The sequence below is a fragment of the Tachyglossus aculeatus genome, chromosome 20 (genome assembly GCF_015852505.1).
Source record: "Tachyglossus aculeatus isolate mTacAcu1 chromosome 20, mTacAcu1.pri, whole genome shotgun sequence".
NCBI lineage: Eukaryota > Metazoa > Chordata > Mammalia > Monotremata > Tachyglossidae > Tachyglossus > Tachyglossus aculeatus.
In genome coordinates, this window is record NC_052085.1 from 31910509 (window position 1) to 31934226 (window position 23718).

General features: G+C 52.9%; 1 protein-coding gene across 1 annotated transcript in view; it reads right to left on the reverse strand.

Annotated features, from left to right (window-relative positions):
• Positions 1-13454, reverse strand: part of MYO7A (myosin VIIA) — a 54777-nt gene extending 41323 nt beyond the window's left edge. Inside the window, exons 1-4 of the mRNA XM_038761817.1 lie at positions 13301-13454; positions 8273-8386; positions 2560-2712; positions 169-353 (exon numbers count right to left, since the gene is read on the reverse strand). Of these exons, the coding sequence (XP_038617745.1) occupies positions 169-353; positions 2560-2712; positions 8273-8386; positions 13301-13429 (581 nt within the window). The 5' untranslated portion in view covers positions 13430-13454. The remainder of the gene's footprint in view (positions 1-168; positions 354-2559; positions 2713-8272; positions 8387-13300) is intronic.
• Between the last annotated feature and the right edge of the window lie 10264 nt (positions 13455-23718).

A 23718-nucleotide genomic window follows, 5' to 3' on the forward strand; every position in this document is an offset into this window, starting at 1 on the left:
GGCCGGGGGCGGGCGGAGACCGCAGTGAGGCTGGGGGAGGCTCATGACCTCTGACTTCTGAGCACCCCTTAACCCCGCCAACGCTTCCCCCCACCACATACAGACTACGGTCCTCTCCCGCGGCCCCCACAAACGTTAGGCCCCGCTGACGGACCGCAGGTGCCCCACCTGATAATGCAGCACTGGTCACGGTTATTGCGCTTCATGTTGAAGTAGCAGTTATCGGCGATGGCGAAGATGTGGGGCGGCATCTCCCCGATCTTCTTGTTGGTGTACTGGTGGATCTGCTCCGGAGCGTAGATGGGCAGCAGCTGGTACGGGTTCACTGCCACCAGAATGGAGCCCGTGTATGTCTGGGGAGACATGGCGGGTGTGTGGACGCAGGGTCCCAGGGGCAGGGCCCCTTCCCCACCTCGGGCTGCCATCGGTGCCAGTCTGGGGGTTGGGGGTCCCTCACAGTGAGGGGCAAACACCACCAGGCCAGATGCCAACTGGCCAGGACCCTGACTGTCTGGGCTGGTGAGGGGATGGGGGGGCCCAGTGGGAAGTAGGGGGGCGCAGAGGGTGTTCTTGGCTCAGCTGTCTCTCTGCCGGATCCCACGGCTCAGCATGAGAATCCAGGAGGCCATGCCGCCCCCAGATCCCAACCGAATACTCTGTGTTCTGCCCCACTGCCCACCCCAGGGGCCCCACAGAACACATGCGCAGTGACAGCCACCAGCCCTGAGCACCCTCCCCTTCACTGCCAGCTCCCCAGGCTCTTTCTGCCACCCTAGCACCCACAGCCGGGTAGGGGGGTACATCTGGGAGCAGCCAGGATAAGGCGCGGGCAGGGGGAACATCTGGAAGCAGCCACTGGGGAGGGGGCACATCTGAGAGCAGCAGCAGACGGAAAAGCGGGCATGGGCAGGGGTCGCACCGGTGCACAGCAGTGGCGCACAGGCGAGGGGTGCGCTAGCTCGGAGCAGGGACGCCCCGCTTTCGGCCTGGTGGGAGGGCGGAAGGGGCCCAGGCAACGGCGGCATCCCCAGCTGCGGGGGGCACTGGTCCACTTACCCGCCCTCCGCAGTTGGTCTTTGGGTGGGAACAGCCGAGAGGAAGAAGAGGTTAGAGGGGCAAGGGGGGCACCGTCCACCAATCCCTAGGCCTGGCAGATCCCCCCAGCCCCGGCCCCTACAGACACACAAACACACACTGCCAAGGACCCCAGGGGAGCAGGTGGGGACAGGCAGGACAGCGGGGAGAGGGACTCCACTTCCCCCACAGGGGCACGCAGATGGTTTAGGGTGAAAAGGTGGGGTGTTCTGCTCCCAGCCCCCTGTCACGTGCCCAGCCCCGGACCTTTGTTCAGGAAAGACTCCAGGGGCTGGCTGACACCAACACTGGGGGTGGGGGGCAGGGGGGCTCCGGCCGCTGGACCCCCGACAGCTGACACCGCTGAGCCAAGCTGGGGCCATTAACTATTTAGCCGCTCCAGCGCGACGGCGCGGAAGCAGGCAGGGTCGTCCTCCAGTCTCATGAAAACTTGATGGGCTTCTCAGAGCTAGACAGCTGCACCCTCCAGCAGCCCTGCCCCATCCTCCTCACGGAGCCCACCCCCACCCCCCTCCCCTCTCCAGCACCCTGGGCCATCCTCCTTCCCTTCCTCTCCCCTCACCCCATGACTGAGGTTAGTAACTCTAAGCCCCGGTGTCCTCCTCACACGTGCCTGGCACCGAGCCTATGCCCGGCCAATGCCCACGAGCATGTGGTGCTGGAAGGCCAGCCCAGTCTGTACTAAACTCTGTACTAGAGAAGCAGCGTGGCTCAGTGGAAAGAGCCTGGGCTTTGGAGTCAGAGGTCATGGGTTCAAATCCCGGCTCCGCCACTTGTCAGCTCGGTGACTTTGGGCACTTCTCTGGGCCTCAGTTACCTCATCTGTGAAATGGGGATGAAGATTGTGAGCCAGGTGATCAGGTTGTCCCATGGGGGGCTCACAGACTGTGAGCCCAATGTTGGGTAGGGACCGTCTCTATATGTTGCCAACTTGTACTTCCCAAGCGCTTACTTAGTACAGTGCTCTGCACACAGTGGGCGCTGAATAAGTACGACTGAATGAATGAATGAATGACTGTGAACCCCCTATGGGACAACCTGATGACCTTGTAACCTCCCCAGCACCTAGAACAGTGCTTTGCACATAGTAAGCGCTTAATAAATGCCAATATTAGTACTATTAAACACTTAGGAGAGTCCAATATTGTTGGAAGAGCTGATCCCTGCCCTCGAGCCTATTTATTTTATTTTGTTAATATGTTTGGTTTCGTTCTCTGTCTCCCCCTTCTAGACTGTGAGCCCACTGTTGGGTAGGGACTGTCTCTATATGTTGCCGACTTGGACTTCCCAAGCGCTTAGTACAGTGCTCTGCACACCGTAAGCGCTCAATAAATACGATTGATTGATTGATTGAGTGAGTGATTGATTGACAGTCCTCCTCCTCGTCTTCCTCCTCACCCTCCTTCTCCTCCCCAACGATTCACAGGGGCACCCTCTGTGCAGGGCCGAGGCCGGGGCACTCACGTAGATAGCATGGTCCCGGTAGCGGATGAGCAAATTCCGCAGGATCCCAGCCTCGTTCAGGTCCCCCAGGCGGATCATGTCCTCCACGCCGTGGACGGAGGTGGGGTGCATGGGCTTGATGTGGCCGGCGCTGTGCGGGGAGATCCAATGGTCCTGGGGGAGGATGGAGACTTATAAGGCCTCCGGCCGGGGTCGCCCCTCGCCCCACCCTCGGGGGCCGTGTCCTTTCCGTCCCAGCCCAGCCTCAGGGGCTGTCCCCTCTCCATCTCTCTAATAATAATAATAATGGTATTTGTTAAGCACTTACTACGTGCAAAGCACTGTTCTAAGCACTGGGGAGGTTACAAGGTGATCAGGTTGTCCCACGTGGGGCTCCCAGTTTTAACCCCATTTTACAGAGGAGGTGACTGAGGCCCAGGGAAGTGAAGTGACTTGTCCAAAGTCACACAGCTGACAGTTGGCAGAGCCGGGATTTGAACCCGTGACCTTTGACTCCAAAGCCCGGGCTCTTTCCACTGAGCCACGCTCTCTGCGCGCCGGGACCAAAAAGGGACATCTCTTCCCTCCACTCCAGGAAGAAGCTGAGGGTCGGCCCCCTCCATCCACCTCATCCAAGCCCTGAGGCCGGATGGTGGGGGGGGGAGAAACCGCCCCAGGGGCCGAGAGGCCTCGAGTGGGCCTCTCCGAACCCCCTACCAACTCCCGCCCCTCGACTGGGAGCCCACTGTTGGGTAGGGACTGTCTCTATATGTTGCCAATTTGTACTTCCCAAGTGCTTAGTACAGTGCTCTGCACATAGTAAGCGCTCAATAAATACGATTGATGATGATGATGATGACTGTGGCTGGCCCAGATTAGTTTGAGAGGGGCCAGAGGGAGGCCAGCAGGGAGGATTGTCGGACACGGGATCCCGGGAGGCAGACCCGGCAGCAATGGCAAAAATGTGCGGATTCCCTGAGACCAGCCCCCATAATAATAATAATAATAATGATAGCATTTATTAAGCGCTTACTATGTGCAAAGCACTGTTCTAAGCGCTGGGGAGGTTACAAGGCGATCAGGCTGTCCCACGGGGGGCTCACAGTCTTTATCCCCATTTTACAGTTGAGAGAACTGAAGCCCAGAGAAGTTAAGTGATTTGCCCAAAGTCACACAGCTGACAAGTGGTGGAGCCGGGATTCGAACCCATGACCTCTGACTCCAAAGCCCGGGCTCTTTCCACTGAGCCACGCTGCTTCTCACGGGAGAGGTCTTCCCAAGACCGCTCCTGGCCCACTCCCTGGCAACTACCTCAAAATGCCACCATCCACACCCGCCCGCGAGCCCCAATTAATCAATCAATCAGTCACGCGTATTTATTGAGCACTTACTGTGTGCAGGGTAAATCCCACCCTGAGAGGCCAGTCCCTGCGGTCTGGCCCAGTCATTCATTCATTCATTCATTCAATCGTATTTATTGAGCACTGTGCTAAGCGCTTGGGAAGTCCAAGTTGGCAACATATAGAGATGGTCCCTACCCAACAGCGGGCTCACAGTCAGTCAACCGTATTTATTGAGTGCTTATTGTGTGCAGAGCACCGTACTAAGCGCTTGGGAAGTACAAGTTGGCAACATATAATAATAATAATAATGATGGCATTTATTAAGCACTTACTATGTGCAAAGCACTGTTCTAAGCACTGGGGGGATACAAGGTCATGAGGTTGTCCCACGTGGGGCTCACAGTCTTCATCCCCATTTTACAGATGAGGGAACTGAGGCCCAGAGAAGTGAAGTGACTTGCCCAAAGTCACACAGCTGACAATTGGCGGAGCCGGGATTTGAACCCATGACCTCTGACTCCAAAGCCCGGGCTCTTTTCCACTGAGCCACACTGCTTCTCCAGAGACGGTCCCTACCCAACAGCGGGCTCACAGTCAGTCAGTCAACCGTGTTTATTGAGTGCTTATTGTGTGCAGAGCACTGTGCTAAGCGCTTGGGAAGTACAAGTTGGCAACATATAGAGATGGTCCCTACCCAACAGCGGGCTCACAGTCAGTCAGTCAACCGTATTTATTGAGTGCTTATTGTGTGCAGAGCACTGTACTAAGCGCTTGGGAAGTACAAGTTGGCAACATATAGAGACGGTCCCTACCCAACAGCGGGCTCACAGTCAGTCAGTCAACCGTATTTATTGAGTGCTTATTGTGTGAAGAGCACTGTACTAAGCATTTGGGAGAGTAAAGTATAACAATATAGAAGCAGCGTGGCTCAGTGGAAAGAGCCCGGGCTTTGGAGTCAGAGGTCATGGGTTCAAATCCCGGCTCCGCCAATTGTCAGCTGTGTGACTTTGGGCAAGTCACTTCACTGCTCTGTGCCTCAGTTCCCTCATCTGTAAAATGGGGATGAAGACTGTGAGCCCCACGTGGGACAACCTGATCACCTTGTATCCCCCAGTGCTTAGAACAGTGCTTTGCTCATAGTAAGCGCTTAACAAATACCATTTTAAAAAAAACAATATTACCATAGTAAGCGCTTGACAAATACCATTTAAAAAAAAAACCAATATTAACAGATACATTCCCTTCCCCACAGCACCTGCATATATGTATATATGGTTGTACATATTTATTACTCTATTTATTTATTTATTTATTTTACTTGTACATATCTATCCTATTTATTTTATTTTGTTAGTATGTTTGGTTTTGTTCTCTGTCTCCCCTTTTAGACTGTGAGCCCACTGTTGGGTAGGGACTGTCTCTATATGTTGCCAATTTGTACTTCCCAAGCGCTTAGTACAGTGCTCTGCACATAGTAAGCACTCAATAAATACGATTGATGATGATGATGATGATTCCCTGCCCACAATGAGCTTGCAGTCCAGAGGGGGACATAGACGTCAGTAGAAATAAATACAACTACACATACGTACATAAGAGCTATGGGGCCGGGAGGGGGATGAATAAAGGGAACGAGTCAAGGCAACTCAGAAGGGAGAGGGAGAAGAGGAAAGGAGGGCTTAGTCAGGAAAAGCCTCTTGGAGATGTGCCTTCAATAAGGCTTTGAAGGAGGGGAGAGGAATTGTTTTCAGATATGAAGAGGGAGGGCGTTTCAGGCCAGAGGCAGAACGAGGGTGAGAGGTCGGCAGCAAAATAGACCTGCCGGTCCGAGCTCCACAACATTGCCAAGATCCGCCCTTTCCCCTCCATCCCAACCGCTACCCTGCTCCTTCAAGCTCTCATCCTATCCCGTCTGGACTACTGCATCGGCCTTCTCTCTGATCTCCCATCCTCGTGTCTCTCTCCACTTCAATCCATACTTCATGCTGCTGCCCGGATTATCTTTGTCCAGAAAAGCTCTGGGCATATTACTCCCCTCCTCAAAAATCTCCAGTGGCTACCAATCAATCTGCGCATCAGGCAGAAACTCCTCACCCTGGGCTTCAAGGCTCTCCATCACCTCGCCCCCTCCTACTTCACCTCCCTTCTCTCCTTCTCCAGCCCAGCCCGCACCCTCCGCTCCTCCACCGCTGATCTCCTCACCGCACCTCGCTCTCGCCTGTCCCGCCATCGACCCCCGGCCCACGTCATCCCCCGGGCCTGGAATGCCCTCCCTCTGCCCATCCGCCAAGCTAGCTCTCTTCCTCCCTTCAAGGCCCTGCTGAGAGCTCACCTCCTCCAGGAGGCCTTCCCACACTGAGCCCCTTCCTTCCTCTCCCCCTCGTCCCCCTCTTCATCCCCTCCACCTTATCTCCTTCCCTTCCCTACAGCACCTGTATATATGTATATATGTTTGTACATATTTATTACTCTATTTATTTATTTATTTTATTTGTACATATCTATTCTATTTATTTTATTTTGTTAGTACGTTTGGTTTTGTTCTCTGTCTCCCCCTTTTAGACTGTGAGCCCACTGTTGGGTAGGGACTGTCTCTATATGTTGCCAATTTGTACTTCCCAAGCACTTAGTACAGTGCTCTGCACATAGTAAGCGATCAATAAATACAATTGATGATGATGATGTTGAAAATAGACGAGATGGAGGGAGAGTGAGAAGGTTAGCGCTAGGGGAAGTGGACCGTCCCTTGCTGTCTGTATGGGACTCACACCTCCCACCTCTTCCTGCCCCGTCCGCCCCATCCTTCCTGCCCACTCTGCCGCAGGGTTGGGAGGCTGGACCTCCCGGGGCAGGGCTTGCAGGGATTGGTGATTTGCAGTTTGCTGTCATACGGGGGACAAGGCTGTTGGTGGGGGGCAGAGATCTGCAGTGGGCGACTTCACAGCCCCAAACTCAGGAATAAGAACAATAAATTCAACAGTGTGTCTTGGAGGAAGGCAAGATCCTGCCCATTTTATCCCCGAGGCCCAGAGAGGTTAAAATGAGTGGGCTGTGGTCTATTTTCACGTCCAGTTAACCTATGTAAGGTAGATTAAATAGACAATAAAAGACAATCTTTTTTAAGACTGTGAGCCCCACGTGGGACAACCTGATCACCCTGTAACCTTCCCAGCGCTTAGAACAGTGCTTTGCACGTAGTAAGTGCTTAATAAATGCCATTATTATTATTATTATTAATGTCTGTCTCCACCTGTAGCCTGTGAGCACCTTGTGGGAAGGGGACATGTCTACCCACTCAGTTGTACTGTCCTCTCCTTAGCACTTAGCCCAGTGCTCTGCACCTAGAAAGCGCTCAGTAAATACCTTTGATTGACCGATCAATCGAGGTCACCCAGCAGGCCGGACCCAGAGGCGGACCGGAAGAGGGGCCTCCGGTTCCCAGATCCCCGCTCCCAGATTCCTGTTCCTTCCCCGAGGCTATGCTGGATCAAGTTTGAGAAGGACTCTCAGACATTCTCCAGGGTAACTCCATCCTTCCCTCCTGCCTCTTCCCTGGGCCCGCCTCAGCCAGTGGTTTCGGGAGAGAGCCAAGGGGATGCCAACTTGTACTTCCCAAGCGGTTAGTACAGTGCTCTGCACACCATCATCATCATCATCATCATCAATCGTATTTATTGAGCGCTTACTGTGTGCAGAGCACTGGACTAAGCGCTTGGGAAGTACAAATTGGCAACATATAGAGACAGTCCCTACCCAACAGTGGGCTCACAGTCTAAAAGGGGGAGACAGAGAACAAAACCAAACATACTAACAAAATAAAATAGAATAGATATGTACAAGTAAAATAAATAGAGTAATAAATATGTACAAACATATAAACATATATACAGGTGCTGTGGGGAAGGGAAGGAGGTAAGATGGGGGGGATGGAGGGGGGGCGAGGGGGAGAGGAAGGAAGGGGCTGAGTGTGGGAAGGCCTCCTGGAGGAGGTGAGCTCTCAGTAGGGCCTTGAAGGGAGGAAGAGAGCTAGCTTGGCGGATGGGCAGAGGGAGGGCATTCCAGGCCCGGGGGATGACGTGGTAAGCGCTCAATAAATACAACTGAATGAATGAATGAATGGACAGGCAGACGGACAGAGCCTCCTCATGTACAGGAAGACAGCCATGGGGCTGACAGACGGACAGAGCCCCCCTTACGTACAGGGAGAGAGCCATGGGGACAGTCAGACAGGCAGAGAGCCTGACTCCCAAAAAGGGACAGAGCCACAGGGACAGATAGCACGCCCTCACATACAGGGAGACAGCCACAGGGACGGACAGAGAGACGGAGCCCCTCTCACATACAGGGAGACAGATAGAACGGACAGACAGAGAGCCCCCCGCCTCACGTACGTTGCCTTCATCGTCCACCACCTGGATCTGGCCGGAGTCACAGAGCTTGACCACGGCACCAATGGGGACGTCAAACTCCAGCCCGGTTTGCAGGTCCATCCAGACGTAATCTCCCTGTGGGCGAAGGGCAGGTGGAGAGAGAGCTCAGAGGGGCGGGGGAGGGCCAAGACAGGACGAAGCGGGCTCGCTCGGGGGGCCAGGGGAGGGACGTGGGGCTTCCCAACAGAGTCTGGGGTCAGGCCGTGATCCGGTCCAGTGAAACAAAACTTCCTTCAACCTTTCCCCCACAGGCGCAAGCCAGGCCAGGCGGGCTCTCAAACTGACTTCTGAGATTGCCCATTCAATCAATCAATCAGTGGTATTTATTGAGCACTTACTATGTGCAGAGCACTGTACGAAGCGCTTGGGAAGTACAATACAACGTTCCCTGACGATGAGCATACAGTATAGAGGAGGAGGCAGACATCAATATAAATCGCTTATAATATATAATTTAAAGATCTGTACATAAGTTATGTGATATTTGATATCTTTCTCTCTCTCTCCACACCCTGGCCCCAACCACCACCTCTCCAGGACAGAAAGTTAGGAAATTCTGCGTGGGATCCAGCTGAGCACCCGCTTCTTCCTGTCTGGTGCTCAGCTAGCCTGAGCCCTGCCCATTCAATCAATCAATGGTATTTATTGAGCGCCTACGGTGTGCAGAGCACTGTACTAAGCGCTTGGGAAGTACAAGTTGGCAACATATAGAGACAGTCCCTACCCAACAGTGGGCTCACAATCTTGCAGAGCTGGTGGGGAGGGGGACACCTACCCTCAGAGGAGCAGAAAGGACAGAGAAGCAGCGTGGCCTAGTGCATAGAGCACAGGCATGGGAGTTGGAAGAACCCGGGTTCTAATTCCGGCTCTGCCGCTTGTCACTGTCACTTGTCTCTGTGTGACCTTGGGCCTCGGTTCTCTGGGCCTCAGTTGTCTCATCTGTAAAATAGGGATTAGGACAGCAGTCCTATGTGGGACAGGGACTGTGTCCGACCAATCTTGTATCTACCCCAGTGCTTAAAAGAGTGCCTGGAACGCCATCGACCCCCGGACCCCTGGCCCACGTCATCCCCCAGGCCTGGAAAGCCCTCCCTCTGCCCATCCGCCGAGCTAGCTCTCTTCCTCCCTTCTAGGCCCTACTGAGAGCTCACCTCCTCCAGGAGGCCTTCCCAGACTGAGCCCCTTCCTTCCTCTCCACCTCGTCCCTCTCTCCACCCCCCCTGCCTTACCTCCTTCCCTTCCCCACAGCACCTGTATATATGTATATATGTTTGTACATACTTATTACTCTATTTATTTATTTATTTATTTTACTTGTCCATATCTATTCTATTTATTTTATTTTGTTAGTATGTTTGGTTTTGTTCTCCGTCTCCCCCTTCTAGACTGTGAGCCCACTGTTGGGTAGGGACTGGCTCTATATGTTGCCAATTTGTACTTCCCAAGCGCTTAGTACAGTGCTCTGCACATAGTAAGCGCTCAATAAATATGATTGATGATGATGATGATGATGATTACTCTATTTATTTATTTATTTTACTTGTACATATCTATTCTATTTATTTTATTTTGTCAGTATGTTTGGTTTTGTTCTCTGTCTCCTCCTTCTAGACTGTGAGCCCACTGTTGGGTAGGGACTGTCTCTATATGTTGCCAACTTGTACTTCCCAAGCGCTTAGTGCAGTGCTCTGCACACAGTAAGAGCTCAATAAATACGATTGATTGATTGATGGATTGATTGGAACGTAGGAAGTGCTTAATAGATACCTTAAAAATAAAATACCTTAGAAATAAAAATCAGCATGGGGAACAGAGCGGGTCAAATGCCACCAACAGGACGACACCCCCGTGACAGAGAAGAGGCAGAGGATGGCACCCCCGGGCCAGGGAAGGAGCAGGGAAGGGCTTCCCACAAAGCCAGGGAAGGGTCCGTAAGAGCTGCCCTGCCTCGGCCCGGCATTCCGAGGTCCTTTTTTCAGGGAAGCACCCCTCGCCCCTTCCGACCCCACGGCCCCGGTTCACTTAACCCAAGTAAACACTGCTGAGCCCTTGCTAGGATTAGATCATGGGCAGCGTCTCTACGTGTTGCCAACTTGGATTTCCCAAGCGCTTAGTACAGTGCTCTGCACACAGTAAGCGCTCAATAAATACGATTGAATGAATGAATGACCGTCTCGACATGTTGCCAACTTGGACTTCCCAAGCGCTTAGTACAGTGCTCTGCACACAGTAAGCGCTCAATAAATACGATTGAATGAATCCCCCCATCTTACCTCCTTCCCCTCCCCACAGCACCTGTATATATATTTGTACGTATCTATTACTCTATTTTATTTGTACATATTTATTTTATTTTGTTAATATGTTTTGTTTTGTTCTCTGTCTCCCCCTCCTAGACTGTGAGCCCACTGTTGGGTAGGGACCGTCTCTATATGTTGCCAAGTTGTACTTCCCAAGCGCTTAGTACAGTGCTCTGCACACAGTAAGCGCTCAATAAATACGATTGAATGAATGAATGAATGAATTAGAAAACAACTGACAGGCTGACAGCAAGAGCTCGGGCCCCGGTGTCGGTCCTCGGTTTGAGTCCACAGCCTGGCCTGCTGGGTAACCTCGGGAAGGTCAATTAACCTCTCTGGGCCTCCACTTCTTCCTCAGGAGAGCAGGGAATTGGAATCCCGCCTCCCCTGCCTCCCCTGGACAGTGTAGGAGAGAATAGTTTCATCGCCTTCCGTAGGATAGAATAGTTTCATCGCAGTGAAGGCTTGAGGGAAGGAATACAGGCACCGGAAAATGTGGGAGGTGGTGGGGTCCTTCTTTCCTGTGTGCACGCATGCGGGAAGGCAGCAGGACTGAATTTCCTGTGTACACACGTGTGGAAGAGGAACGGAGGATCTGAATTACCCGTGTACATCCGTGCGGCAGGGCGGAGGGCCCAAATTTCCGACAAGACGTAGTATGGCCTAGTGGAAAGCGCCTGGGCCTGGGAATCAGAGGACCTGCAGCTTATTCCCAGCTCTGCCACTTGCCGGCTGTGTGACCTTGAGCAAGTCACTTAACTTCTCTGGGCCTCAGTTTCCTTCTCAAAATGGGAATTCGATACATGTTCTCCCTCCTACTCGGACTGTGAGCCCCAAGTGGCACCTGATGATCTTGTTTCTTTTAGACTGTGAGCCCACTGTTGGGTAGGGACTGTCTCTGTATGTTGCCAACTTGTACTTCCCAAGCGCTTAGTACAGTGCTCTGCACACAGTGAGCGCTCAATAAATACGATTGATGATGATGATGTTCCTACCCCAGCACTTAGTACAGTGCTTGGCACATAGTAAGCCCTTAACAAATACCACAGTTATCATTATTATTCTTGTCCACACTCATGGGAGGGTAGAGGGCCTGACTTTCCCATATATATCCAGGTGGAATAGCAGAAGTTCTGACGTCCCTATCCATCTTATAGGATGGGGGTCCGACATCCCACTTGTTCATGGAGACGGGAGGGCAGAGGTCCTGACTTTACACTGTAAGCTCATTGTGGGCGGGGAATGTGTCAGTTATATTGTTACATCGTACTCTCCAAAGCACTTAGTACAGTGCTCCTCACACAGTAAGCGCTCACGATTAATTGATTTCAATGTACACACCTGTACATAGAATGTGAACACTGATTTCCATGTTGACTGTGGGTGGGCTTTGTGTTCTAGCCAATTGATGGGAGACAGTGGCCTGATCGGCCAGTAGGTTTTCTCCAGAGGTTTTCAGCCAGGGGCCCCCCACCCTGCTATCTGTGAGGTCAAAGGTCAGCTCCTCTGTCACTCACCCCACCCTCCAACACATCCCTGCCCCCAGTCAGAAACCCAGAGGTGCCACGACAAGGGGGCGGAGGAGGCAGTAGGCCCAGTCCCCCCAGACCCCTGACCAAATTCAAGAGGTTTAACAGGGGGCCGGACACCCCCAAATCAGGTTTCTCTGCCTTGTTAGCCAACAAGGTCCAACCCACCTGCCACTCCCCTGCCCCCCAGCCCCGGGGGCCCCCTCCGTCACCAACCCAGTGTCTTACGGCACAACCAGCTCTGCCGCAGTCAGCTGTGCGACCTGGGGAAAATCACAACCTCTCTGGGCCTCTGGACCCTTCTCTGTCATCATCATCATCATCATCATCCATCGTATTTATTGAGCGCTTACTGTGTGCAGAGCACTGTACTAAGCGCTTGGGAAGTACAAGTTGGCAACATATAGAGACAGTCCCTACCCAACAGTGGGCTCACATCATCATCATCATCATCATCATCATCATCATCATCAATCGTATTTATTGAGCGCTTACTATGCGCAGAGCACTGTACTAAGCGCTTGGGAAGTACAAATTGGCAACACATAGAGACAGTCCCTACCCAACAGTGGGCTCACAGTCTAAAAGGGGGAGACAGAGAACAAAACCAAACATACCAACAAAATAAAATAAATAGGATAGATATGTACAAGTAAAATAAATAAATAAATAAATAGAGTAATAAATATGTACAACCATATATACATATATACAGGTGCTGTAGGGAAGGGAAAGAGGTAAGATGGGGGGATGGAGAGGGGGACGAGGGGGAGAGGAAGGAAGGGGCTCAGTCTGGGAAGGCCTCCTGGAGGAGGTGAGCTCTCAGCAGGGCCTTGAAGGGAGGAAGTGAGCTAGCTTGGCGGAGGGGCAGAGGGAGGGCATTCAGTCTAAAAGGGCAGAGTGGGCAGGCGCTGGTTGCAGGCACCCAGTCTGATGTACACCCTTTGCCCCAGGTGAAGGCTTGGGAGGGGGGAACTTCACTCCTTCAGTGAAACTTCAAAGTCGGGGGGCAGGCAGGCTATCCAGCTAGGGGAGGCCACCAGCAAAGCCCCCTTACTGTTGTCCAAATCCAAAAGTCCTCACTTCTGTCAACCCTCAGACCCTTCCGCTGCACTTCCCCCATCCCCCCGGTCTGACCCTTCTGACCCTCTCCCCCTCACCGGCATGATGGTGTGAGGCTTCAGGGCCTGGTTGACGTTCCGGACCAAGGCCCACTTTCCGGGATCTTTCTCGGGGGGCGGAGGCGGGGCCCTCCGGCCCTGAACTCCAACGGGCCGGAGCTGGTGCATGACGGAGGCGGCCCCGCAGACCTCACCTGGGCAGCAAAGGCAGCCCCTCTTCTGCGGGCAAGTGCCCCTGGGCAGCTTCCCTCCTTGGACGAAGGCCTTCCTGCAGCTTCCCGCTCCGCGGGCGAGTGCTCCTGGGCAGCTCTTCCTCGAAAGGCGAGTGCCCCAGAGCGACCCTCTCTGACCAGGGGCTCCGAGCCGGACGCCACGGGCGAGAGGCTGGTCACTCGTGTCTCGGCACCAGGCTGACACCCTCGAGGACCATCCCCCGGGCCCACCCCCGGGCCCGTAATTAACCTAATGCCTTCGCCGCCCAGTCCAGTTCGGCCCCGGGCGCCATCTGCCTGCTCGCTCCGGGCCGCGGACACCCATAGCAACTGAATTTTAAATGCCCGGGGCGTCCACGGCCTGGCCCGAGGTCTGAGAACCGCCCCTTGGTTAACGTTTAAGAGGGTTCATCGCCCTCACCATCCAGCGGTAATGGGATTAACCCCGGCCGCAGGGCCGGGGGCCCTTGTGATCCCGCTCCAGGCTGAGGGAGCCCCTCATGGACCCGCACATGCTGCCCCCATCCCGACCGAGCCCGGGAAACCCATCCGCTTCCCCATGTGGAGCCGGTAGCCCCCGGGGGGCACGTGACACCCGAGGTCACACGTGGGCCCGACCACTCGGAGCCTCGGTCTCCTCCTTATTGTTACTACTACTACTAACAATAATAATGACGGTATTTGTGAAGCACTTACTCTGTGCCAAGCACCCGTTCTAAGCGCTTCTAAGTAATCAGGTTGTCCCACGTGGGGCTCACAGTCTCTATCCCCATTTTACAGCTAAGGGAACTGAGGCCCAGAGAAGTGAAGTGACTTGCCCAAGGTCATACAGCAGACAAGTGGCGTTGGCGGGATTAGAACCCACGACCTCTGACTCCCAAACCCGGGCTCTTTCCACTAAGTCACGCTGCTTCTGCAGCACAATCTACCTACTGCCCAGCATGGAGAAGCAAGCAGATGTGATTTTTGAGGCCTCAGCAGACCCTCAGGACCCAAGTGCCATCCCCTGGGGTCCATCCCGGGGCTCTGCCTCTGACAGGACCACCAAGGGGCTGGGAGGAGCCCTGTAATGGTCCCCTTTATGTTTAGGGACCATTCAACCCCCTGATCCCCCAACAGTGGCCAAGCAAGGACCATCTAACTTCCCTGACTCTTCCCCGAGTGATCCAGCATGGATCCCCTTATTCTCTGAACTGTTTCTGGCTCGAGGAACGGATAATAATAATAATAATAATAATAATAATAATAATAATAATAATAATGGCATTTATTAAGAGCTTACTATGTGCAAAGCACTGTTCTAAGCACTGGGGAGGTTACAAGGTGGTCAGTTTGTCCCACGGAGGGCTCACAGTCTTCATCCCCATTTTCCAGATGAGGTAACTGAGGCACAGAGAAGTGAAGTGACTTGCCCATAGTCACACAGCTGACAATTGGCAGAGCTGGGATTTGAACCCACGACCTCTGACTCCAAAGCCAGGGGTCTTTCCACTGAGCCACGCTGCTTCCCTAGCATTGCGCAGGGTCTTATGTTCGCAAAACCGTCGGGGGACTAAAGCAATTCCGGGAGAGCATAAATTCCCGGAGGGCTGGGATCGTGTCTTCCTCCTCAGCCCGTGGCACAGTGCCTGGGCCACGACAGGAGTTCGGGAACACCGCTGGCTGACTCAAGCAAATCAGCCAGTGGACCTTAAACCAAACTTAGACGACTGCCTCTTTTCCAGGACCTTTGGGCTGGATTTCCATCACTCGGACAATGCATCCACCGCCTCCTTTTTGAGCCTATCCGCCCCAGTAAGGCCAGGGAAGAAGCTCTCTTTCTCCCTAGCTGCCCCTACCAGGGCAGGGCCCCGCCACAATCATTAAATAATTCAGCTCCAGTGAAACCCAGGCTCCCCGGGAACACAGATACCAACCAGGGCCTGGGACAAGAAACTGTCTGCTTCTCCGGGAGCTCCCGACTCCCACCCACTGCCCACACGCTTCCCCCCCAGCCTGGAATTCCCGTCCCACGGAAATCCGCTAGCACCCACGTCTCCCCAGGCTTTTAATCCTCCGACACGGAGGCCCTCGATCAGGACGGCTTGTCTGGGGATCTGCGGGCCTAGCCTTGCTGGCAGTCTGCCCTGTCTCCATGTTACCGATTCCTTTTTCCCCTGGAGTCTAGAGTTGCGGGCTCTTTTCCACCTTGCATCCCTTTTTTTCTGTCTCGCTCCCGACTGGACTGCAAACTCCCTGAGGGCTAGGTTTGCGTCCCCGAGGCCCGCAGCCTGATTTTCCCCCCAGCTCCCTGTCTGATTTCCCTCTTTTTAGGTCTGCTGGGGCTGAGCCCGCTGTTGGGTAGGGACCGTCTCTATATGTTGCCAACTTGTGCTTCCCGAGCGCTTAGTACAGTGCTCTGCACACAGTAAGCGCTCAATAAATACGATTGAATGAATGAATGAATGAATGAATGAATGAATGAATGAATGAATAGGTGCCAGGGTTGAGCAGGGCCCAAAGGCCTCCGATGGCCGCCGCCGAGCGCCCCCTGCTGGTCATCGGCGCGCAACGGCGCGGAGGGCCTTGGACAAGGAAATAATAATAATAATAAATAATAATAATAATGGTATTTGTTAAGCTCTTGCTGTGTGCCAAGAACTGTTCTAAGTACTGGGGTAGAAACAAGGTAAGCAGGTCGTTTCACGTGGGGCTCACAGTCTGAATCCCCACTTTACAGATGAGGTAACTGAGGCCCAGAGAAGTTAAGTGACTTGCCCAAGGTCACACAGCGGACAAGTGGAGCAGTGGGATTAGAACCCACGTCCTCTGACTCCCAAGCCCGTCCTCTTGACGGTTCGGAGTAGCTCGCTGCTCTGCCGAACGCAGACCCCGAGACTCACGCAACTTCCCGAGACCCGGCCGGTCGGCTCGCTAAGGCGTCTGGGAAGGTCTACCCTAGGCCACGGTGATCTTATAACAACCAGGCTGGTCACTTCCTGAAGAGCAGGGGGGTTTTGCTCACTCCCACATCCCACATCCCACATCCAGGCACAGGGCTGGCGAGGGTCACATCCCAGTTAAATGAACTGGAAGGAATGGGGTGCGGGGGGGAGCCGACTCATCGCTTTCGCCTTTCGCCAGCCGCCATTCACGCTCGGCTGACCCCGGCGCTGCCGCCTGCCATCGTTAGGATGGGCTGGTCGGCTCCTTCGGCCGGAACGTGCCACTGGGAAAGTTCAACCCCATCGGTCATCCCAGCCAGCCTCCGGGGCCCCGGGAAAGGGAGAGCACCGATGCCCTGGGATCCCATCTCCTCCCCTCCTCCTGAAAGGTTCGCTGGTTGGAGGTCTCCACTGTGTTGTCCCAGGCAGCCCCCCACCCCAAAGAGCTTCAGCACTGGGGGTGTCCATTCCTGCCTTTGCCTCATCGCCCTTCATTCATTCATTCAATCGTATTTATTGAGCACCTACTGTGTGCAGAGCACCGGACTAAGCGCTAACCCTCCAAGCCTCCACCTCCTCCCATGCCAACCCTGCCCACTTCCAGCCTTCCCTCAAAAACAAAATGCCTTGCTCCATCCCCAGTTTGGTCTGGGCACCAGCACTGTACTGATTGTCGACTGTGGAAATAGTGCTGTACTGAGCACCTATTTTGGGCCATACAGAGTCCTGTATTGGATGCCTACTGCATGCAGAACACTCTACTGGGTGCTTATGGTGTGCAGTAAGAGAAGCAGCATGGCTTAGTAGAAAGAATACAGGACTCAGCATCAGGGAACCTGGGTTTGAGTCCCGGGTTTGCCCCTGGCCTGCTGTGTAACCTTGGGTTAATCGCATAACCTCTCTGGACCTTAATAATAATTTTGGTGTTGGTTAAGCTCTTATTATGTCACAAGCAGGGTACTAGGCACTGGGGTAGATAAAGATCATATAAACCCTCCTGTATATATGTATATATGTTTTTACATATTTATTACTCTATTTATTTATTTATTTTACTTGTACATAGCTATTCTATTTATTTTATTTTGTTAGTATGTTTGGTTTTGTTCTCCGTCTTCCCCTTTTAGACTGTGAGCCCACTGTTGGGTAGGGACTGTCTTTATATGTTGCCAATTTGTACTTCCCAAGCGCTTAGTACAGTGCTCTGCACATAGTAAGCGCTCAATAAATACGATTGATGATGATGATGATCATCATCATCAGGTCGGACACACTTCCTGTCTCACGTGGGACTCATAATTTTTTAGACTGTGAGCCCACTGTTGGGTAGGGACTATCTCTATATGTTGCCAACTTGTACTTCCCAAGTGCTCAGTACAGTGCTCTGCACACAGTAAGCGCTCAATAAATACGATTGATGATGATGATGATGAAGTAGGAAGGAGAGCAGGTACTGAATCCCTATTTTACAGTTCAGGAAACTGAGGCCCAGAGAAGTTAAGTGACTTTTTCTGAAAAGTGGGGAGAGTGATATAATAATAATAATGGTATTTGTTAAGCACTTACTACGTGCAAAGCACTGTTCTAAGCACTGGGGGGATACAAGGTGATCAGGTTGTCCCACAGGGGGCTCACAGTCTTAATCCCCACTTACAGATGAGGGAACTGAGGCCCAGAGAAGTGACTTGCCCACACACAGTTGATAATTGGCAGAGCTGGGATTTGAACCCATGACCTCTGACTCCAAAGCCCGTGCTCTTTCCACTGAACCACGGTGGATCCACGTGATCCATGTCCCTCCCTACCTCCCAAGGTCATTGTGGAGGTAAACTGAAGTCACTGAGGTGGAGGAGCTTTGGGAATATCCACACACCACTGATAGTCATTTTAGACTGTGAGCCCACTGTTGGGTAGGGACTGTCTCTATATGTTGCCAATTTGTACTTCCCAAGCGCTTAGTACAGTGCTCTGCACATAGTAAGCGCTCAATAAATACAATCGATGATGATGATGATAGTCCCACTGGTAGTCCTAGCTGAGGGCTGCTACTCCCTGCTGCCCCAGGCTGGGAATCCCCAGGACACTGACCTGCTGGAGGATGACCATCTTTCCCCGCTCCACACATCAGCAGCCGACAGCTCCCACCGGTCCTGCTGTGGACAGGGAATCGGGCATCACATCTCTGCCCCCTCTACCGGGAAGCTTTCCCAGCTAGCCCCTGGCCTCCCACCCTGGTCAGGAACATCTCTGGCTTTGAGGATTGCTCTGAGAGAGGGGTGGGCGTGTGTGTGTGTATATTTGTGTGCGTGCGTGCCTGTCCATACTGTGTCCCAACCAGATCGGCAGCTGTGGAGGACAGGGACCACGTCTTTTCTCCCGTCTTTTTCCCAGCAGCCCGCATAGTGTGTATGTGAGCGTGCATGTGTGCGTGTTTTTCCTGACCCCCTCCACCCCCCACTCCCTTTCAATCTGGTAGCCCCTTGAGTTCAGGAACCACGTCTTCCCCTCCCTCTGTCCCTCCCCCGGTGTGTTCACACTCACCTGTCATCCCCGCCATTCCTGGCCCGCGTTCGGACCGCTGGCCTGGAGAAAACCCTCCAGAGCTCCATGCCGCCTCTCCTCCCCGCCGCACTCCCATCCCACCTCCAATCTAACTGGATTGGTTATCAGTGCCCCATTTGGCCTTCCCAGGGTCATCCCAAACCATCCCCCCTCTCTCCGAACCCCCTCTCCTGCTTGCCTGTCTCCCCCTGACCAGTTCCCGCCTGGGCCCCGTGCTGATTCCCATGAGAAACCGAACACAAAGGGAAGACAAAAGGGCGGACTATTACATTTCCTCATTTCGGCCCGTGGCCTGGTTTCCATGGGGCCCGCTTCCCGGTGTCCCTGAACCCCGGGGCCCCGGGGTTGGTAGGATCCAACCTAGGCTGGGGAAGAAACCGATCCCCTCTCGTCTAAGACCCTGCGCCTGGGAATAATGGCCCCATTCATGGTGGCTTTGGCCTGGGTCACACGCGCGAGAGGGTGTCGGGAGGGGGGTGGCAACAGGCTGGCAGAGGAAAATAGGAAAAAGGATGGGGGAGAGGGTGTAGGGGAGAAGGGCAATGCCTCTGTGTGACTTTGGGCAAGTCACTTAACTTCTCTGGGCCTCAGTTACCTCATCTGTAAACTGGGGATTAAGACTGTGAGCCCCCCGTGGGACAACCTGATCACCCTTAATAATGTTGGTATTTGTTAAGCGCTTACGATGTGCAAAGCACTGTTCTAAGCGCCGGGGGGAATACAAGGAGATGAGGTTGTCCCATGTGGGGCTCACAGGCTTAATCCCCATTTTACAGATGAGGGAATTGAGGCACAGAGAAGTTAAGTGACTTGCCCAAGGTCACACAGCAGACGTGGGGGAGGCGGGATTCGAATCCATGACCTCTGACTCCCAAGCCCGTGCTCTTTCCACTGAGCCACGCCGCTTCTCATGTACCTCCCCAGCGCTTAGAACAGTGCTTTGCACGTAGTAAGCGCTTAACAAATACCATCATTATTATTACTATTATTAAGCCAGCACCATCTTGCCCAGAATAATAATTAATGATAATTGTCATACTGTTAAGTCCTTACTGAGTACCACACATTATACTAGGTGCTGGGGTAGCTACAAGATAATCAGGTCCCAACGGGACTCAGAGTCTAAATAGGAGGGAGAGTATTGAATCCCCATTCCGCAGATGAGGGAACTGAGGCATAGAGAAGTTAAGTGCTTTGCCCAAAATAAACAGCAGGCAACGCCTGAGCCCCCTCCTTCCTCTCCCCCTCCTCCCCCTCTCCATCCGCCCTGTCTTACCTCCTTCCCCTCCCCACAGCACCTGTATATATGTTTGTATGTATTTATTACTCTATTTATTTGTACATATTTATTCTATTTATTTTATTTTGTTAGTCTGTTTGGTTTTGTTCTCTGTCTCCCCCTTCTAGACCATGAGCCCACTGTTGGGTAGGGACCGTCTCTAGACGTTACCAACTTGGACTTCCCAAGCGCTTAGTACAGTGCCCTGCACACGGTAAGCGCTCAATAAATGAATGACTGAATGGGTCAGAATTAGAACCCAGGTCCCCTGACTCTTAGGCCCTGGTTCTTCCCACTAGGCCAGGCCGCTTCCATCCCCTCCCTACTCCCTAGCCATGGCCGCCCACTGAATTGGGGAGGGCCCGATTTTCTCTCCAACCGGCCCACCACCCATTGGTGCGGGGCAGGGAACCACCTGCAAAGGGAGGGATCATCATCATCATCATCATCATCAATCGTATTTATTGAGCGCTTACTGTGTGCAGAGCGCTGTACTAAGCGCTTGGGAAGTCCAAGTTGGCAACATCTAGAGACGGTCCCTACCCAACAGCAGGCTCACAGTCTAAAAGGGGGAGACAGAGAACAAAACCTAACATACTAACAAAATAAAATAAATAGAATAGATATGTACAAGTAAAATAAATAAATGAGTAACAAATATGTACAAACATATATACAGGTGCTGTGGGGAAGGGAAGGAGGTAAGATGGGAGGGATGGAGAGGGGGATGAGGGGGAGAGGAAGGAAGGGGCTCAGTCTGGGAAGGCCTCCTGGAGGAGGTGAGCTCTCAGTAGGGCCTTGAAGGGAGAAAGAGAGCTGATCTCTGTCTCCAGCTAAATCTCCAGGGTTTCTTCCCCAGTCTCCTCCTCCAGGAAGATCAATCAATCAATCAATTGTGTTTATTGAGCGCTTACTGTGTGCAGAGCACTGTACTAAGCGCTTGGGAAGTACAAGTCGGCAACATATAGAGACAGTCCCTAAATTCAGACGGCACAAAGGCACAGGCAGGGCCCCCACCCGGGGCCTGCCCCCTTAGCTGGACCTGGGCAGGGGATGTGCCTGTCACACTGTATTCCCCCAAGCGCCGAGTACAGTGCTCTGCACACAGTAAGCACTCGATAAATACGACTGACTGACCGAATTACTGACTTGATTTCCCCCTCAGCAGGAGTTCTGCCGCTAAGCCAATTTAGTTGAAGAAGCTCGGCCATCAGGAGCCCAGGGCGAGAGAAGCAGCGTGGCCTAGTACAATAAGCTCTGTCCTGGGTGTCAGAGGACCTGGATTCTAATTCTGGCTCCAATGCTTGCCTGCTGAGTGACCCTGGGCAAGTCACTTCACTTCTCCATGCCTCGGTGACCTCATCTGGCTCAGTGGAAAGAGCCCGGGCTTTGGAGTCCGAGGTCATGGGTTCAAATCCCAGCTCCGCCAACTGTCAGCTGTGCGACTTTGGGCAAGTCACTTCACTTCTCTGGGCCTCAGTTACCTCATCTGCAAAATGGGGATTAAGTCTGTGAGCCCCCTGTGGGGCAATCTGATCACCTTGTAACTTCCCCAGCGCTTAGAACAGTGCTTCGCACATAGTAAGCGCTTAATCATCATCATCATCATCAATCGTATTTATTGAGCGCTTACTATGTGCAGAGCACTGTACTAAACGCTTGGGAAGTACAAATTGGCAACATATAGAGACAGTCCCTGCCCAACAGTGGGCTCACAGTCTAAAAGGGGGAGACAGAGAACAAAACCAAATATACTAACAAAATAAAATAAATAGAATAGCTATGTACAAGTAAAATAAATAAATAAATAGAGTAGAATAGAATAATGGCTTAATAAATGCCATTATTATTATTATTATTATCTGTGAATGGGATTAAGACTGAGAGCCCAATGTGGGACAGGAACTTTCTCCAACCTGATTATCTTGTATCTACTCCAGAGATTAGTACAAAGTGTAGCACATAGTAAGTGCTTAGCAAATACCACTGAATACCAATATATCCTTTTAGAGTTTAAGTCTTTTGCGCGGTTGGTTTTCGGTGAGGTGGTGGGGACCCTAAGCTGTGAAGAAGCCCATTGCAAGGGGCCGAAAGCCCCCGAAGCCATTTGGGCTGGACTTCTTGTCTCAGTCATCCCGTGACTCTGACTGGAACTGACGGTTTCCGATCGGACGGACATCCACTCTCTAGACTGCAAGCTCGTTGTGGGCAGGAAATGCCACTTTTGATGGTTGTACTTTCCCAAGCGCTTGGTACAGTGCTGTGCACACAGTAAGCGCTTAATAAATACTATTAATCAATCATTGAAAAAAAAAAGAGAGTCCTGACTCCATCCCCCAACCTGCTGTGTGACCTCGGTCCAACTGTTTAACCTCTCTGACTCTCAGTTTTTCTTCTGAACAGTCCTCTTCAGATCATCCCCTGACTCCGGGGAGGAATGAGATCCCAGATGTGAGAAGCAGTGCTCTGGCCATTTCTGGGGTGTAACTGAGGGCTTGCTCATACATGCCTCCCCCCTGCCCCTGGGGCCTGGTCCCTTTCTGCCTCGTTTACTGAAGAAAGGGTGGTGGAGGGAGTCTGGTCAGCCCAAGGGAGGGAAGGGTGATTTTGGATACCCCAAAGTCCCTTGCTGAAGTAGGATGTTGGTACAGCAGCACCGTGGGTCCTGGGGAAAACCATCCTTTTCCATCCTTTTCCCACCCCCTGTAGGGACTTCTCTGATTTCCCCCTTCCTGGACCCCCTCTAGGACAAGCCCCGCTAAGAGGCTTTGGAGCGGACGTTTAATCACGGCTCCATGCAGTCTGAGGGTACAGGCCCAGAGCTCAGAGGCCAGAATCCAAAGCCTCAGGGCCTAGAACCCAGACTCTCAGTCCCAGAGCCCAGATCCTCAGAGTCTACAATCCAATCAATCAATCAATCGTATTTATTGAGCGCTTACTGTGTGCAGAGCACTGTACTAAGCGCTTGGGAAGTACAAGTTGGCAACATATAGAGACAGTCCCTACCCAACAGTGGGCTCGCAATCCAAAAATCCCAATCCCACAGCTCCAGGGTCCAGAAGCCAAAGCCCAGAGCCTAGAATCCAAAATCCCAACCCAAGAGTTCCAGAAGCCTAGAATCCAGAGTCCAGAGCCCCAGCCTCTTACCTTGATGGGCCAGACACCCAGCTGTCCCCCTCAGCTGTCCCCAGGGAGGGGTCGGAGGGCATGAGGGCTGGATTTCCAGCTGCCTCTAGCCAAGCTCTCTCCCCTCTGCTCTCTCTCTGCACCAGGATCTTCCTCCTCCCTGATCCTTCTTAGCAGGGTGGGGGGGAGAGGAGGGAGGAGCCTGTAGGTCGTCAGAGGGTCAGATCTACTCCGGCGTCAGGTGCAGGGAGGAGGGAGGATGAGGAGGGTGAACTTGACTAGGGGAAGGCCAGAAGCTCCTGCTTCACTACCCCACCGGGGACATCGGGTCAACGGGCAGGGGGACAATATCCC